This window comes from Notothenia rossii (assembly GCF_949606895.1).
Source record: "Notothenia rossii genome assembly, chromosome: 6".
In the NCBI taxonomy this organism is placed as follows: domain Eukaryota; kingdom Metazoa; phylum Chordata; class Actinopteri; order Perciformes; family Nototheniidae; genus Notothenia; species Notothenia rossii.
In genome coordinates this window covers 19,382,123-19,397,482 of record NC_136909.1, presented here as the reverse complement: position 1 = coordinate 19,397,482, position 15,360 = coordinate 19,382,123, and the positions used below count along the sequence as shown (strand labels likewise).

The window sequence follows — 15,360 nt, the reverse complement described above, 5'->3', positions numbered from 1 at the left end:
AGTACACTTCTTTAACCAATGCGTCCCCCTCCTTAGTATATTCAGTTTAAATCCTCAGTCATAGGATCATTTCTTTTGGCGGCTGTTTGTGGACTAAAACATTTCTCACTCTGCCCCAAGGTATGACGAGGAGAGGGGTATACACAAATTTGCATGTATGAGGTAAATCGACTAACTTGTCTGTAGCCTACTGACATTTTTTGAATTTTCACACGCAGGGACTAACCGAATCATAGGAAAACATGAAGTTATCTGTCGGTAGGAATTGTTGTAGGAATTGTTGCTGAGTTTCAGTCGACCTTACAGACGAGTAGCAGAGACTGGACTCTCTCATAATTGGCAGCAACATATTACCACAGTGTGAAATAATATGAGGTACAGTATTTTAACTGCAGCTGGCTAATGATAGATTTCAGTGAGATGAGTTATCAAATCAAATCAAGTCAAAGTTTATTTATAAAGCACATTTAAAAGCGATTTTTGGTCGGGCCAAAGTACTGTACATGTAATAAATACTACAATCACATAAAAACACATTACTACAATCATAATAAAAGAAAATAAATTACAACAGATATATAAAAAACACAGGGAAAAGTCAGGAGTCGTGCTCTGCTCTGACTAAAAGTCCAGGGAGAAGAAGTGTGTTTTAAGAGTAGATTTAAAAAACCCTAGGGTCTGGGCCAAGCTCACATGGAGGGGCAGAATGTTCCAGAGCCTAGGGCCAGCTGCTGTGAAGGCTCGGTGCCCTCGGGTTTTGGGCCTGGTCTTGGGAACTATCAAGTGCAGCTGGTCAGCAGACCTTAAAGCTCTGGCTGGGGTGTAGCGCTGGAGGAGTTCAGCTATATAGGTCGGAGCCAGCCCATTTAGTGCTTTAAAAAAAAACAAAAGGAGTTTAAAATCAATTCTGAACCGAATTGGAAGCCAGTGCAGTGAGGCCAGAATTTGGGTGATGTAGTCACGCTTTTTGTGGCCAGTGAGTAGACGTGCAGCTGCGTTCTGCACTAGCTGCAGGCGTTTAATTGACGCCTGGTCCATACCCACGTACAGAGCGTTGCAGTAGTCCAACCTCGGGGTTACAAAGGCGTTAATAACCCTTTCCAGGTCTTTAAAAGATAAAGATGACTTGGCCAATAGTCGTATTTTAAAAAAGCAGGTTTTGACTACGGTGCTGACCTGCTTATCGAATTTAAAAGCGCTATTGAAGGTCACTCCAAGGTTCGTGACAGAGGGGAGGATGTTATTTTTGAGGGAGCCCAGAATATCAACCTGGGAGGCTGGAAGTTGGGGTCCAAAAAAGATAACCTCAGTCTTGCTCTCATTGAGGTTGAGGAAATGTTGGCTCAGCCAGGATCTGATCTCTATCAAGCAGTTCATCAATAGCTGTAATGAGTTGACATTTGAATTGAGTGGCAGATAGATCTCAGTTAAAACTATTAGCATCGTGTGTTTGAGACTGGGCACAAACTATTGGCCAGCAACCACAATAACTAAAACTAAGTCATAAAGGTAGCAGTGTTAATCGTTCGGTGGGAATTTATTGGTACCACCAAAGCAAAACACAGTAGTTGGTGTAAATCGCCAACACAGTCTCACACATCTTTGATACTTAGAGAACATTCATGAACACCACTACCGGGCTGCTATTCAAGAAAAAATAAACAAATTACCAATGCTGTTGTTTTCTTGTGGCGAGGGCCGTATCTCTGTGGAACATACTGTATATGTTTTATGACTTGTATGTGTCTGTTTGTTGTTTGGAGTTATTTTGCAAACAAACATCCTAACACACGCACATGCTTGCTGGTGCTTTGATGAAAATAGAGCGATGCTGAGAACATAGACAAATTAAAGCTGTCTTATATTATACTTCATTTCTATTCATTATCGAAGGACGGTGTCTTGAGTCTGAAAACTAGAGACTGACCTAGAACCAGTGTTTGTGAAAAAGTGTTCACTGTATAAGGGTACAATGTTCTTTGGTTTAATGTTGGTAAATTATCCTCCATATGCATTGCAGTGTATCTGGGGCTCTCTCTTTCAACCTTAAACACTACCAAATTAGAGAAGTGATGCTTGTTTTCCATTCCTTTCATCCACCCTCCAATGGCAGTCTGGAAGCAGGCTACTAATCCCCAGCAACTGCATGTGTACTGACAATATGGTTGCTCCCTGTCAGCTGTTCACCTCCCTCACTAACCTTTGCTCTCTGCCCTCTAACTTAATGCTTAACCAGACTGGATACTGAATTGCAGGACACATCTGCTAAGTAAGTAGTGGACCACTCTCTTTCAGCAAGGGAATTTAACAGAGACAAAGAAGGACATGATTGCTGAATCACCAACATTCGATGAATTATAAAAAAATAAAAAAATAATAGGTGTTTACCCAATCAAACAGCACGTATAGACACTGCACGAAGAGACTGAACGAAAACATGCTGAGACCACAACTTTCTTTAATAGTAACAATCTTTTTTCCTGTAGTAATGCGCCGAGTCTTTGTATATTGTATATCTGTCTTAAGCTCTGCCTCTTTCAATCATAGAATAACTTGACTGGCCAAAAGTCTTATCTACTCAACTAACTGCTTTAAACCCCAAGCAGGTCTTAGTGATAAAGTACTGATTAGCCAAGACAAGGACACATACAGCACGGATATGGCTCAAGAAAATAAATGTTATATTTAAGATTATATTGACATTGCACAAGTGTACTTTAGAATATTTCCCTGCAGTAGAACATTGAACAATTATGTGTCTTTAGCCTACAAAGTATGTGCTAGTGTTTGGCTGGTTTCTGAGGTAATTTATTCTTTAGCAAAGCCGGTCTCCTGCTGTATTGAATGAATCAGTGTTTATAAGTGAAGAATGGAAGATAATTGATAAAGGCAAAGACAATTCAACTCATTTTATTTACAATCAGTTAAAATACAAAGTACAATAATAAGACAGAATGGAGATGAGAAATAGGACATACTAATAAGCTATCCGAAGCTTGAGAATAGGGGACTATACAGAAAAGAAAAGGTATTTGAAATATATCTTACTAGAATTGTCTTGAGTTCATTTATTGTACAGAAACATTTAGAACCTACATAATAACTAACATACATCCTAAAAAGTATACTAATCTAATTCTAACAAATAAATTGTCCCAAAGAATGTATTTGATTAGTCTAGAGTAGACATAGGTGAGCATCATATTTAACCTCCAGCAGAGCAGACGCATCACTCTGAGTTTTATTATATGCTTATTAAACTGTCTTTCAAAAAGTGCCACTGCGAATAAATCTAAGAGCTGGCCTGGTAACCAGTGTTAACGCTGTATATAATTAGATGTGCAGTTTAAATTAAGGTGATAATATATGTGCATCTGGTACAAGCAAGAAGCCCTTGCAGAGGTATCCAGTTTAGGATCTGACTTCTGTTTTTATTTCTCACATATCATTCCGTTTTTGTTTGCCAATCCCCCTGCTATAGATGTATAATTCTAATGCCATGATGACAAAGATGTATTAAAATTATTCCTTTCATCTTCTCCCCACCTTAGAGCCGACAAGAAGGGGAACTCTTTTGTCTGACAGTAAAAGATCCCGGACTGCTGCCCGTCTTCTCCCTGCATTATGCCGTACTCTGCTGTAGCATATTTGAATATAAGCTAGTCTGCAGCATGACATGTACGGCACATAGTTGTTACAACAACAACTAGCAAATGGTTAGAAAAAGGAAGATGCTGTGGTACAAAACATCAGGCAGCTGCTTGTTCATTGAGTAGAGTACCAACCTGAGGGTGCTGGACATAATACTGTATTTACAGTGCAGAGACTGTCACTGTGCTGAAGGGAAGATGCTTTATCCTGTATCACACAGCACTTGATTGTGTTACACATTCTGTAGCTTTTATTTCCTTTGTCTTAATCTTTAATTTGAACAAAACTTGTATTATTATGTCATTTACTTTGGAGAAATTACTAACAGGCTTATTTTTAACTCATGTATTAATCTACCCTGCCAGTTGCCATCTGTACCTTTTGTAAACCATGGTAATAATAAGTGTGGATTCCTCGAAGACGTAGAAAGGCTTATAACTTTTACCTTATTACCAAACACATGAAAAGACAGGTTTTATTACATCCCATCTGTTCACAAATAAACACGTATTTTGCTTTGGCAATTGGTTATTGGTGTGGACTGTAATGTTAAGGGATACTCTATTCTGACCATAGTTTTAGGTATTAAAGGTTTACAAAAAAGTTGATCCAATAACAAAAAAAGTATTTGTACTGTAAATGTCTGGTATGTTTGTAATGTCATGAAACCAAATAGTCAAACTGTTGTGTGAATAGTTTACAATTGTTCAGATGGCTCCTGTCACAGTGAGTTTTATATTATTCCACCATCCCACTCAACATCTCTGGAAACTTCTAAAAGGCTGTCTCTAGGCTGTTCCACTAACACTGTCACTGTGAAAGTACTTAAACTCTTAAAGGTAGCAAAATAGCAGGGATCTATGATTGCCCTTAAAGTTCAGTGTACTGCAAACTCAATTAAACACATGCAGAAAGACAAAACAAAAGAAAACTCAGAAACATAACACATAAGCTCCAAATTGAGAATACACAACTAAATACAGAACCATTCTGCAAAAACAGAACACAAAAGCAATTGCATAGATGCTATATATAAAGAACATAGGCAAATATAGAATGCAGATTTCACAAAGTTCTCTGTATATGCAATGTGATTCTGTATTTACGTTTGTCTTAAGTTGCAGTGCGTATAGCTCTCGGGGCCATTGTAGCTGCAGTAACGTATTGCATGCTTTCAATTGCTAGTTTGACTTGACGTGTGTGTGTGTGTGTGTGTGTGTGTGTGTGTGTGTGTGTGTGTGTGTGTGTGTGTGTGTGTGTGTGTGTGTGTGTGTGTGTGTGTGAGTGAGAGAGAGAGAGAGAGAGAGAGAGAGAGAGAGAGAGAGAGAGAGAGAGAGAGAGAGAGAGAGAGAGAGAGAGAGAGAGAGAGAGAGAGAGAGAGAGAGAGAGAGAGAGAGAGAGAGAGAGAGAGAGAGAGAGAGAGAGAGAGAGAGAGAGAGAGAGAGAGAGAGAGAGAGAGATCTACTTTAACATGCTTTTCTTATTATATTTGTATACACTTGTTTGTTGCTTGCAAGGTATTCATTTGTTGTTAAAGTTGTTTAACTTAATTAAAGATGTGTTCCTCCTTGGCATTCCTGTCAAAAAGCACCATATACAATACACTACAATAAACACAGTGCTTGCCTAATAACCAAAAGTTCTCACTATTTTTGTAAGATTAAAACACAGATATTATCTCATCTATGTTGACAGTGTCAACAGTGAAGAGTTTCATGAACATCATTATTTTGTCACTCCTGTATAGGTTTGGCGCCATTGTTTTTGCTGGAAAATAGATATTTTCCAGAGACATTGTTCTTTTGCACAATGTCTAGACTTCATATAAAATACAGATACCTGCAGTGCTTACTGCATGCTCCTGCTTTAATTATACATATCTATAAGTATTGCAATCACTCATAATGAATTCATGAGGTTTTAGTGTGGCATGATTAAGTCTTGTTTGAATGTACACATCTCAGGGAGGAAGTCATAAAAACCTTTATTAGTGTAACTAAGGTGGAGACTAGCTGAATTGCTAAACTGGCAATAGTACCAAAGGTTGCATACAGGACCTATGTGTACCTTTGTATGCAATCATATTAAAAATAGACATGGAATTAAACACTGTAAGAATTTAAAACCAGGACCTGGTTTATGTTAGACAACACAATTCATAAAGCAGGATCATGTTAAAAATGTTCAAGCTAAAAAAAAATTTTTTTTACCAAAAACATTGGCTACTCACAACCCACAAACTACTAATGTAGATGGACATTCAGGTGTTTGGTACACAATTACTTCAATGTGGAAGCATTTGAACGAGGCCTGAAAGCAATAATTGTTCAATTCTATTTAACTGACAGTCAATATGTCAATGTATGTTGCTCCCTGAGCCATGGTCATATAGTAGGCCATGGTTAGGGTGCCAGGGGAAGCATAGTACTCTTGTCGCCCTCTTGTGGTTTGATTCAGGAAACTACCAGCAAACCTTGCACTTAAGTCAAAAGGCCGGCTACCATCAAGACATTTCCAAAAACGCAAATAGGAATGTATAGGAACGACAGTACACTGCGTCTCTCCTAAAACTCGCCGTGCGACCCGTCGCTAAAGGTGCAACACTTTTTTCTTATAAATTAATCATCCACATGAGAAAACCTGCGTAGTATTTCCACGGATGAGACTGTGAATGCCTCACACGTAATAGCTGTATTTCCTACAACACCTGAACACAACACGTGACTACCGGTCCGCTTTGGTCACGCGGTCGATGACATCAGCAGCAGTGTTACTGACGTTGTATGTAACTACAGATGTAATATTATTACACCACACATGTAATATGTCTACTACTTCATGGTCACTTACATACTGAGAGTGGAACTAAGCAAAACCGGGACCGTCATTTGTTGAGAACTCAACTCCCAAAAGCGTCGGATAAAACCGTTTCAGGAACCAGGAGTCTCTATTGAAGCTAACAGCAGCTAGCCTAGCTGGTGAACTTTTACCGTCGTTGCTCATTGACAATCAACGTTATCTAACTCGAGCAAGCTAACCAGGCAGGTATAGCTTCGTGCTAGGACGGACTTTGAACTGTACCGGGGGAGATTCTGGTTTTGTTGATTGTCAGAAGAGTTGCTAGGTGGTGCTGCTGGTGATTTACCAGTCCGACTTCCTTGTCTTGTTCGAGGTCATTCTGTAGCGTCCATCTAGCCAGCTGTTATCGGGAAGCTAGCGGTCATGAAGAGCCTTCCGTATTTCTGCCGGGGAGAGGTCGTCCGAGGCTTCGGGAGAGGAAGCAAAGAACTGGGGATCCCCACTGGTGAGTTTATCATCTTCCATTAATATATATGGGGTTTTAAGTGGCTAACCTATAGCTCCCGTAGACAACGTTAGGTCAGTCTGATTGATTCCAGACTCCAGAGTAACTTAATCAGAGAGAGAACCAGACTATATCATTAACATCCACAGTCTGTAGTTGTTATGCAACACATCTATATATCATATTTACCCAAATGTGCACTCTGGCGATTCTGCTGGTAGGCCTACCTGAGTTATCATGTATAATGGTTTCAAAGGTTTAGTTACCGACGGCATTAGTGACAGCTTTTTAAGCAGCTCTCGAGTGCGCACCGTTTTTTGGACTGGGGTAAATGTCAGTTGAGTAAGATAACTTGACAGATGATGTAAGCTGTGATACTTACCGAAATTATAGTTTATATGAGATGAGGGATATTTCCAGAAACGCGTCGTGAGCGTGCAAATGAATGGAGAATAACTTAATAACATGACGCAGTAAATATAATGTATCACTTAAGTGTAAAATCTAATGAAAATATTCTCATGTAAAATCATCAAAGCATTGAGTAATAATAAAGTAACACCTTTTACATAATCTAAAAATGATTAAGCCACAAGGTCCAAGAAACATAGTTTGTTTTGTTTGTTATATGAACATTCTCAGACCGGCCCTCTTGTACTGTAAATCCTGTAAAAACACGTATTACTTCTGTCAAACAGGTTGCTTGATTTATCCCACAACAGGGGACACGTCCTTTCATTACATTTAAGAATATATTATTCTTGAGCAATCCATATCAGATTTACAGAACAGTAGTATGTCTAGCCATGCAGGGCTTCTAAACAGTGAATACATTTGTAAATGTTTCTCCTAAAAGTGTTCTCTGTTTTAAATAAAAAGTCAGACTTTCTAATGCTGACAGGTTCTGATTCTTCCCCCTCTTCTCTCTCCCATCTCCAGCCAACTTCCCAGTCTCAGTGGTGGACCATCTTCCTGCAGATATCGACACAGGGATCTACTACGGCTGGGCTTGCGTCGGTACCGGTGATGTCTTCGAGATGGTGATGAGCATAGGCTGGAACCCATACTACAAAAACACCAAGAAGTCCATGGTCAGTATTATTAGAAGGCAGTATTCACTGTTTTTCAGTTTAAGAAAGTGTTTGCATTGCAAATCTATGTATAAGTTATCAAATCTGTTGTCTTTGACAAGGGTTTAAAACCAGTAATGTTGTAGTCAAAAAAGCTGTGGTCCTTCCACAATGGTACATAACATATTTTAATTTTAAAATAAAGAAATAACTGCTCATTAAAAATACATTTGTAACTCATGTGTTGATATTGTAGAAAAGACGCTAAAGCTGCTTTAATTAGCAGCCAAAACTGTTTAGTGGAATATAATGTAGGGATGTTTCCAACATGTTTTTATTATGACTATGATAGTATCGTAAACTTTGGACATCCTCGGTACATTTTTCAGCATTTATTTTGCTCATTTGAATGATTTCAGACGCAGGAGCAGGGCTGAATGCAAGACATTGTAATACATCCTGGTTTGTTAACACTGTCAGGGAATAATTCTGTATACATGTTTACCTTTCGCCCTCTGACGCAGATGCCCAGCAGCCTTGGGCAGCCGCTATCTCCCTCAAGAAGGGGCTGCTATCTCCCTCAAGGAGGGGCTGTCCTAGCATTTTGTTGTTGTTAGCAGTTTATGACCGACCGGGCAGAGATAGTTATTGTTGTGGGACACCTGGAACACATCCTTCTCAGGGTGTAGATGACCCCGAGCCATAAGCTACAACAAATGTGATTCAGTGTCCTCAGCTGTTTAGTCTACCTATTGAAGAATGTTGATTATTACACTCTGAACTAGTTTACACCTGGAGCTACAGGAGGGTTCTTCAGAATTGATGTGGCATCTCTACCGTATGGTCAGATCGTGGCCCTGTGATATTTCTTGGGAATTCTCCGGCCGAAGCTCCAAATAAACCGTCAGTGTTTGCCATCAAAGCTCCAGCTCTCCAGCTCTCCGTCCTCGTGTCTCTCTGAGTCCTGACTCCAATGCTACAGAAGTTTCCCCCACAAACACCACAACAGGAATGTGGTGGTACAACACATTTGACAGTAGCAGTTCTCTTGTAAATATTACCTTTTTTCTTATAGGAGACTCATGTGATTCACACATTCAATGAGGACTTCTATGGAGAGATTCTCAATGTGGTCATGGTGGGCTACATTCGTCCAGAGAGGAGCTACGACTCACTTGGTATGAAATCCTTCTCTCTCATTCTCTCTCACACTCATGCACTCACACAGTGGAATTCAATAGATTTATTGGAATGAAAGCTTAAAAACTATTTTTCAAAAGCATTGAAGTATAAATTGAACACATAAATAAAATACACAAAACCAATAATTTGAGCACTAACACAATACAGGTAACCGTTTTCCATTTGGATATTATTATAACTCACTCAAAGATCTAAAATATAACCCGGGTCCAGCTGTTTAATTATCCTCTTTACCCTCCATGATTTCCCACATCCTATACTCTCATTATTCTTCTCTTCGCACCTGACTTATTTTCTGCCTGTCTTCATTTCTCCCTAACAGAAGCGCTAATTGCAGCCATAAACAACGACATTGAGGAATCCAAGCTCAAGCTGGAGCTCCCGGAGCATCTCAAACTAAAAGAAGACAACTTCTTCACCAGCGTTACCAGCCTGTCGTCAGCAGCGCCCCCCACGACCGCATCCACATCACAGACTATTATGAACGGTCACTAACAGCTGCCTATGACTGTACCACTTTGTGCACACACACACGTTCATCACACACCCCAGAACAACACAATGGTTTCTATTGACACACAGATGTTTGCACTCATTAACATGCACAGCCTCATACTGAGATCTCTAAGCTGTCACCATGACTGCACATAATGGTAAACAACCAACCTTCTTTTCTTTTTTTCTTATTGTATTTTTCTTTCACTTCCTCCATGTGTCTCAACTATTTAAGTTCCTGTTTGTGTTTATTGCACACAACCAGTTAGACGTTTATTTGTATACATCCACACCAGATTGCCTCATATGCACAACTGTGTATGAGTCTCTTGCTCCCACTGGTCCTGCTGTATATTTGGAATCTTTTATGTGAGAAGGTACCTAATGAGGTCACTTTATTTTGATCTGTAAATACCAAAAGACACTAATGGCCTGTAGACCCGACTCTCGTCTCTCACTGGTTAAAGACACACATACGATACATGTTATTTCAAATGTTGGGCATTATCCATTAAAAAAAAGAACTGGTCGTACTGTTGGATGACTTTATGCAACAATGTGGCTAAATGCAATGAATAAGTGGAGATTAAATTATAACCTCTTTTAACTTTCTTCATGAAAAAACGATTTCCCTTCCAGTGGGGCACTCATTACCACTGCCCTAAAAATACGAATGACCCAATTACACTGGAATTAAATTTTGATTTGGGGTTTTTGATGCATTATGCAGGAAGAATATCGTATTGCTATGGTTATTTGATAACTAGCAAAAATGATTATTGTTTAATGGAGATGAAGTGTTGGCTTTAGCTTGGCTGATGCTCTGACCCACAGTCCGTCAGTCACAGGTTGTTTGTGTGTGTGTTAAAACATTGATAGATGATATGGGATAACGTATAGGGTCACAGTACCCTGCTCTGATCTGTACAAAGTGTAACAGTCACACAAATGCACATTATATTCTTGATATATATATATTACAGTGTTACCCTTTTTCCATTTGAATCTTTTATGTCAAAAGAGACGTTGGAAAACAGTTTGCTCTGACGGGGGTTTTTGGGTCTGTGGGTGTGAACAACTGTTAAAAAATAACTCGAAACATTCTAACATACAACTACAATCTGTGTGTACAATTCTTTGATCCCCTGTAAATATATGTTTTAAATGAAGTAGTCATGTGACTGGGTTTAAAATCCGTATTGCATTTGTGTTATTTAGGGAGACATGACTGAAATGTATGAACGTGGACATTCATCATGCCACTGTACCTATGTTAATTTCCAAACAAGAGTTTAGCTGTTTTTCCATCTATTATTACTCTGGTAGTTTGTGTTTGTTGCTTTTCTCAGTTTAGTTTCTTTACTGACAGGGAATGACAGAATCAACACAGGAAGCAGTACTTTCATCATGTTGACAAACTGTCTGCTGTGTAAAGCTTTCGTACATAATGAATGCTACATTATTACCCATAGATTCATCCTCTAAAGCACTTAATGTACAGAATAAACTTCAGTGAAACTGTCAATTGTGATGCGCTTCTTCTAACCGGTCGAAGATTTTAAGAGGAGCGTTTTCATTGCATGTCTGGAGTAAGGCCTCATTTCTTGCAATTCATTATTGTAGTTCCTCTAGTTCAGTGGTTCTCAACTGGTGGGTCGCGGATGTGTGAGTGAAGAAAAAAAAAATTGAATTTTTATTTTGGGGGGAAAAGTCAACATTTTATTTTGAAGGCCCGATTTTCTGACGCTGTGCATGCAATAGGCGTTGGACTGAAAGTACCCCGGAGACCATATACGGTTTTGAAAAAATTCTGTCACGTAGTGATCATCTTATGGAAGCCCATTTCCGCCACTTGAAAAAAATAAAATCCCCCTAAAAAGTCATAATTATGGGATAAGAAAGTCGAATTAATGAGATAAAAAGTCATAATTATGAGATAAGAAAGTCGAAACAATGAGATAAAAAGTCATAATTATGAGATGCGCTGAAGTGGCGCTGTCTTCATCACCTTGCTGCTCTCCACCATGCAAACGGCATGTAGTCCTAAATAAGGTGACTATTACAGGTGACTTTTGTAAATGTTAGATGTTACATATAGCCTATAGCCTATATTGCAGCTAAACTACAACAATGCAGTTCATAGCTTAGACATGACCTGTTATGAACTATAATATATATGCCTATAGTTTTGTGGTAACGTTCACGCCACTAATGACAATAGTGTAGGCATACTGCTGCTGTGAGTTGCTAGCCTAACTCTAACCTGTGAACGTTACCACAAAACTATAGGCAATATTATTGTTCATAACAGGTAATGTCAAAGCTATGAACTGCATTGTTGTTTACATTTTTACAACAAAAATTGTAGGAAGACTTCCATATCTTCTCAATAAAACATCTTTGCTGATGTTTTCTCGAGTCTTCTGGCCAATGAGAATCAAGATTGTTGCCGGAAGTCCCCACGGAGAATAACTTTGCGGTAGAACTCTTCTTTATACATCCATGGGTAGAACTTCAGATAGAAATGAACACATAATGAAATATGACCCCGGGTTTGATGATTGACAGGTCACAGAACAATGGGGGCTATCTACCCTTAGTCACAATTTAAAGTAAGTCCTCTTTGCTCTTCTCTCAGCAAGATGTCAGAACAAAGTGAAAACCAAACAATGGCATAAATTATTATTAATATGTCGGGTAGTAATAGATGTATTTATTTTCTTCTCAGAGTGTACCAGAATGCATAATTTATGTTAGTATTTCTAAAAATCTCCTGGGGGAGAATCCCCCCAGACCCCTGCTGGGGTTGGGTTTTCAGCATGTGTGCCTTTTTATACAGTTCAGCTTTGATTCCATCATCTCATTAAACCTTTTTTAAAAGCATACTTTAGTTCTGTGAAGGGATATAAGGGATATATGCACTGTACTTCGCTTTTATTAATATTGTATGCTGAAAAGCGTATATATTACAGCACGATTTTTTGTTGAATAGATTTGATTGCTTCAAAATATTGGGTCGCGATGTATTGACCAAGTAAAAAGTGGGTCCCGAGGTCTGACCAGTTGAGAACCACTGCTCTAGTTAGTACACATGCGCCAGGGGTACTGTGTGTTCTTGCATACTGCATTTGTTGTTTTGGCAGCCAAGTCATAATGATATGACTGACACCATTGCCTAATGCCCAGCTAAATGCTGCTAATTTCTTCTTATCCACAGATTTAGTTGTATTTGAACAATTTAATACAAAATATACAATATACAACCCCCCTATATTTATATTCTCCCCTGCTGCTCCCTCTTTAAACTACTGTGTATTAAAAAACTAGAAGATAAGCAAGTCCTTCGACTCCTTAAGGGTCCCGTTTGTAGAAATGTGATAGTTACAGCACAAGCTAAAAGGAAGTTGGTGTTTACAGTAAAACATATGTTCCTGTAATTTCATTTAAGAGCTGATTCTTCAAGTTTCCCTTTTACTGTTTTTACTGACATTTCAGTCCAAAGCATTTAACATGTTATGGCTCAAGAAATGAAGGCCATTGCCAACGTAAAACACTCAATGGGGAGGGAGGTACCGTGGCAGATGTTCCTGAGTCAACGTTGTGTCTATTTGTTAGTCTGGTATCAGATAAGACTCTGGACTCAACCTGCTTAGAATAAAGGTCATAGTACCAAAAGCCATGAAGGTTGATCATGAAGCTTATGAATTAGATCACAACTTGGAAACTTACAATCTGTCTTTTGGTAACACGTTAAGACTTATAACTTGAGTGCCTTCATTTTAGGTTTGTGTGAGAATACAGTTCTTAACATTAAATAGACAACAATGGAAATGTGATCTGATAAAACCCCCATGTGACATGTGACACAGATAAGGAACCAGTTTAATAAGGACCAAGGCTCAAATGCAACCGTATTAGTGTACTAAGCTCAACCATAAAAGGGAACAGCTAACTGCATGCACCTGAACTCACCTCTGTACAACAGCAGACAATATAATGAAAATGCACACTCTTAACCAAACTTAAAATCCAACTTTATTATGAAAGAACAATTCACATTTCACCTCAACCAAGCACAGAGAAATAATCCTAGTTATTTACTCTTCACACACTGGGTGGGTGGGTGAGATGAAGACCTGTTATTATCTCAGGGAGACAGCCATTAAAGGCAAATGCACAAACCTAAGCTAAAATATCTTTGAGGGAAAAGTCCTGCAAAAATAATTTCTACTGCAAGCTTCTTCCATGTTTTTAGCAGTAATCTGGAAGCACACACAGACAAGCAGATGCCAGGATTGACTGAGGCCTAAACAAGATAAAAACCCCTGAGAAAGTGTTTGCTCTCTTTGTAAACTAACCTGAACCCATCCAAACAGTGCAAGGTTACAGATCAAATGGTGCTTTTGTGGAAAGTTTTCTTTGAATTATGAGCTGCCTCCTGCAGTGCGATACACATTCCAGGTTACAAAATCAAACAACAACTCTAAAGTTACAACTGTGACTCAATGAAAGCTTTAAACTAGATAACGTATTTCACATTTATGTTCCCAAGTAAACTGTGTTGTTAATAACATAGACTAACATTTGTAATGAAGAAATAATGTGTGACGTTTTATCTTTCAAAAATCAAAGTTTTGTTTATTTAAATCTAGCTCTGCACATTTTTACTAATTTGAATGTATAATTGAGAAAGGTTGTCTTAATATTAAGCAATATTAACGGACAATAACTATTGTGTACATATACAATATTTTCTTCAAATACAATTATTTATTCAAAAAAAAAAATGTAAACAAAAGCATGAAATGAATAAGATTGTCAGCACGCCTGAAGTTCTGAAAAATAAATCGAATTCCTCTTTCCAATCAAATCATTAGGTTGAATTATGTTGATTAGATAGAATTTCAGTTTCAGTCATTATACATGTTTTATTATGTCCCATATTCATTGGTAAACAGCTAGTATAACTTAAATGTCTTTGAAATGTAAAGCTATTGAAAAGCATTGATGTGCGCTTGTAACCCTCCCTCAACCACGTCTCCTCTTACTGCTGATTGAGCTAACGTCATATGAAGATTTCCAACTTTAAAAAAAAATAATTAAATACAGGCATGGTGAAAAACGATTTAAAGGAGGAGCCACTTCTCTCCAGTCTTTTGTGTCCTCTTTTCATTTGTATTGGTAGCTCTCATCATCATACTCTAACTCAATCTCATCTTCATCCAAGAGTCCGTACTTGAACTTCCGGTACACTGTCCCATCTTGTCCCATGTACACAATATCCTCATCATCTTCGTTTTCTTCCTCGTCACCCTCGCATTCAACGATTCGGTCATTGTACTCCCCATAGGAAGAGGTGGTGGGTTGTGAGGCAATGCCTACTTGGGTGTCCAGTTTCTCATAGCCTCCAGCTTTGGTTTTGGGTATGATGGCGAGTGTTTTAGATCGTGCGTTGAGGAAGAGGAAGACCCCTCCGCCCACAGAGAGGATAATAAGAACACAGACAGTGACAAAGAGTTTGGCAGTGCTGCCCTGAGCCTCTAACTCTTCTGCTTCCTTCAAAACAAAGTTGACACCCTTGATGCACTCCACTGAGAAGAAGGAGATGAAGCACACAATTAGGTTACAAATGGGATT

The 15,360-nt window shown here is 38.7% G+C and overlaps 3 protein-coding genes across 9 annotated transcripts in view; 2 read left to right on the top strand and 1 right to left on the bottom strand.

The window, feature by feature from the left end:
- Positions 1 to 4,256, top strand: part of LOC307045057 (uncharacterized protein) — a 38,614-nt gene extending 34,358 nt beyond the window's left edge. For 3 of the 6 annotated variants that reach the window (XM_079690539.1, XM_079690535.1, XM_079690540.1), the window contains 3 exons: positions 121 to 162; positions 2,237 to 2,269; positions 3,552 to 4,256. In XM_079690539.1, the coding sequence (XP_079546665.1) occupies positions 121 to 162; positions 2,237 to 2,269; positions 3,552 to 3,582 (106 nt within the window). In that variant the 3' untranslated portion in view covers positions 3,583 to 4,256. The remainder of the gene's footprint in view (positions 1 to 120; positions 163 to 2,236; positions 2,270 to 3,551) is intronic. The other 3 variants (XM_079690536.1, XM_079690537.1, XM_079690538.1) reach the window with 3 other exon arrangements.
- A 2,105-nt stretch (positions 4,257 to 6,361) lies between these two features.
- On the top strand, positions 6,362 to 11,248 carry rfk (riboflavin kinase). Its single transcript, XM_079686773.1, has 4 exons — positions 6,362 to 6,955; positions 7,895 to 8,046; positions 9,101 to 9,203; positions 9,551 to 11,248. The coding sequence occupies exons 1-4, from the start codon at positions 6,874 to 6,876 to the stop codon at positions 9,721 to 9,723; spliced, it is 510 nt and encodes a 169-aa protein (XP_079542899.1). The 5' UTR covers positions 6,362 to 6,873; the 3' UTR covers positions 9,724 to 11,248.
- A 2,492-nt stretch (positions 11,249 to 13,740) lies between these two features.
- pcsk5b (proprotein convertase subtilisin/kexin type 5b) overlaps positions 13,741 to 15,360 on the bottom strand; it is a 70,652-nt gene continuing 69,032 nt past the window's right edge. For both annotated transcript variants that reach the window (XM_079686240.1, XM_079686241.1), the window contains exon 37: positions 13,741 to 15,314. In XM_079686240.1, the coding sequence (XP_079542366.1) occupies positions 14,893 to 15,314 (422 nt within the window). In that variant the 3' untranslated portion in view covers positions 13,741 to 14,892. The remainder of the gene's footprint in view (positions 15,315 to 15,360) is intronic.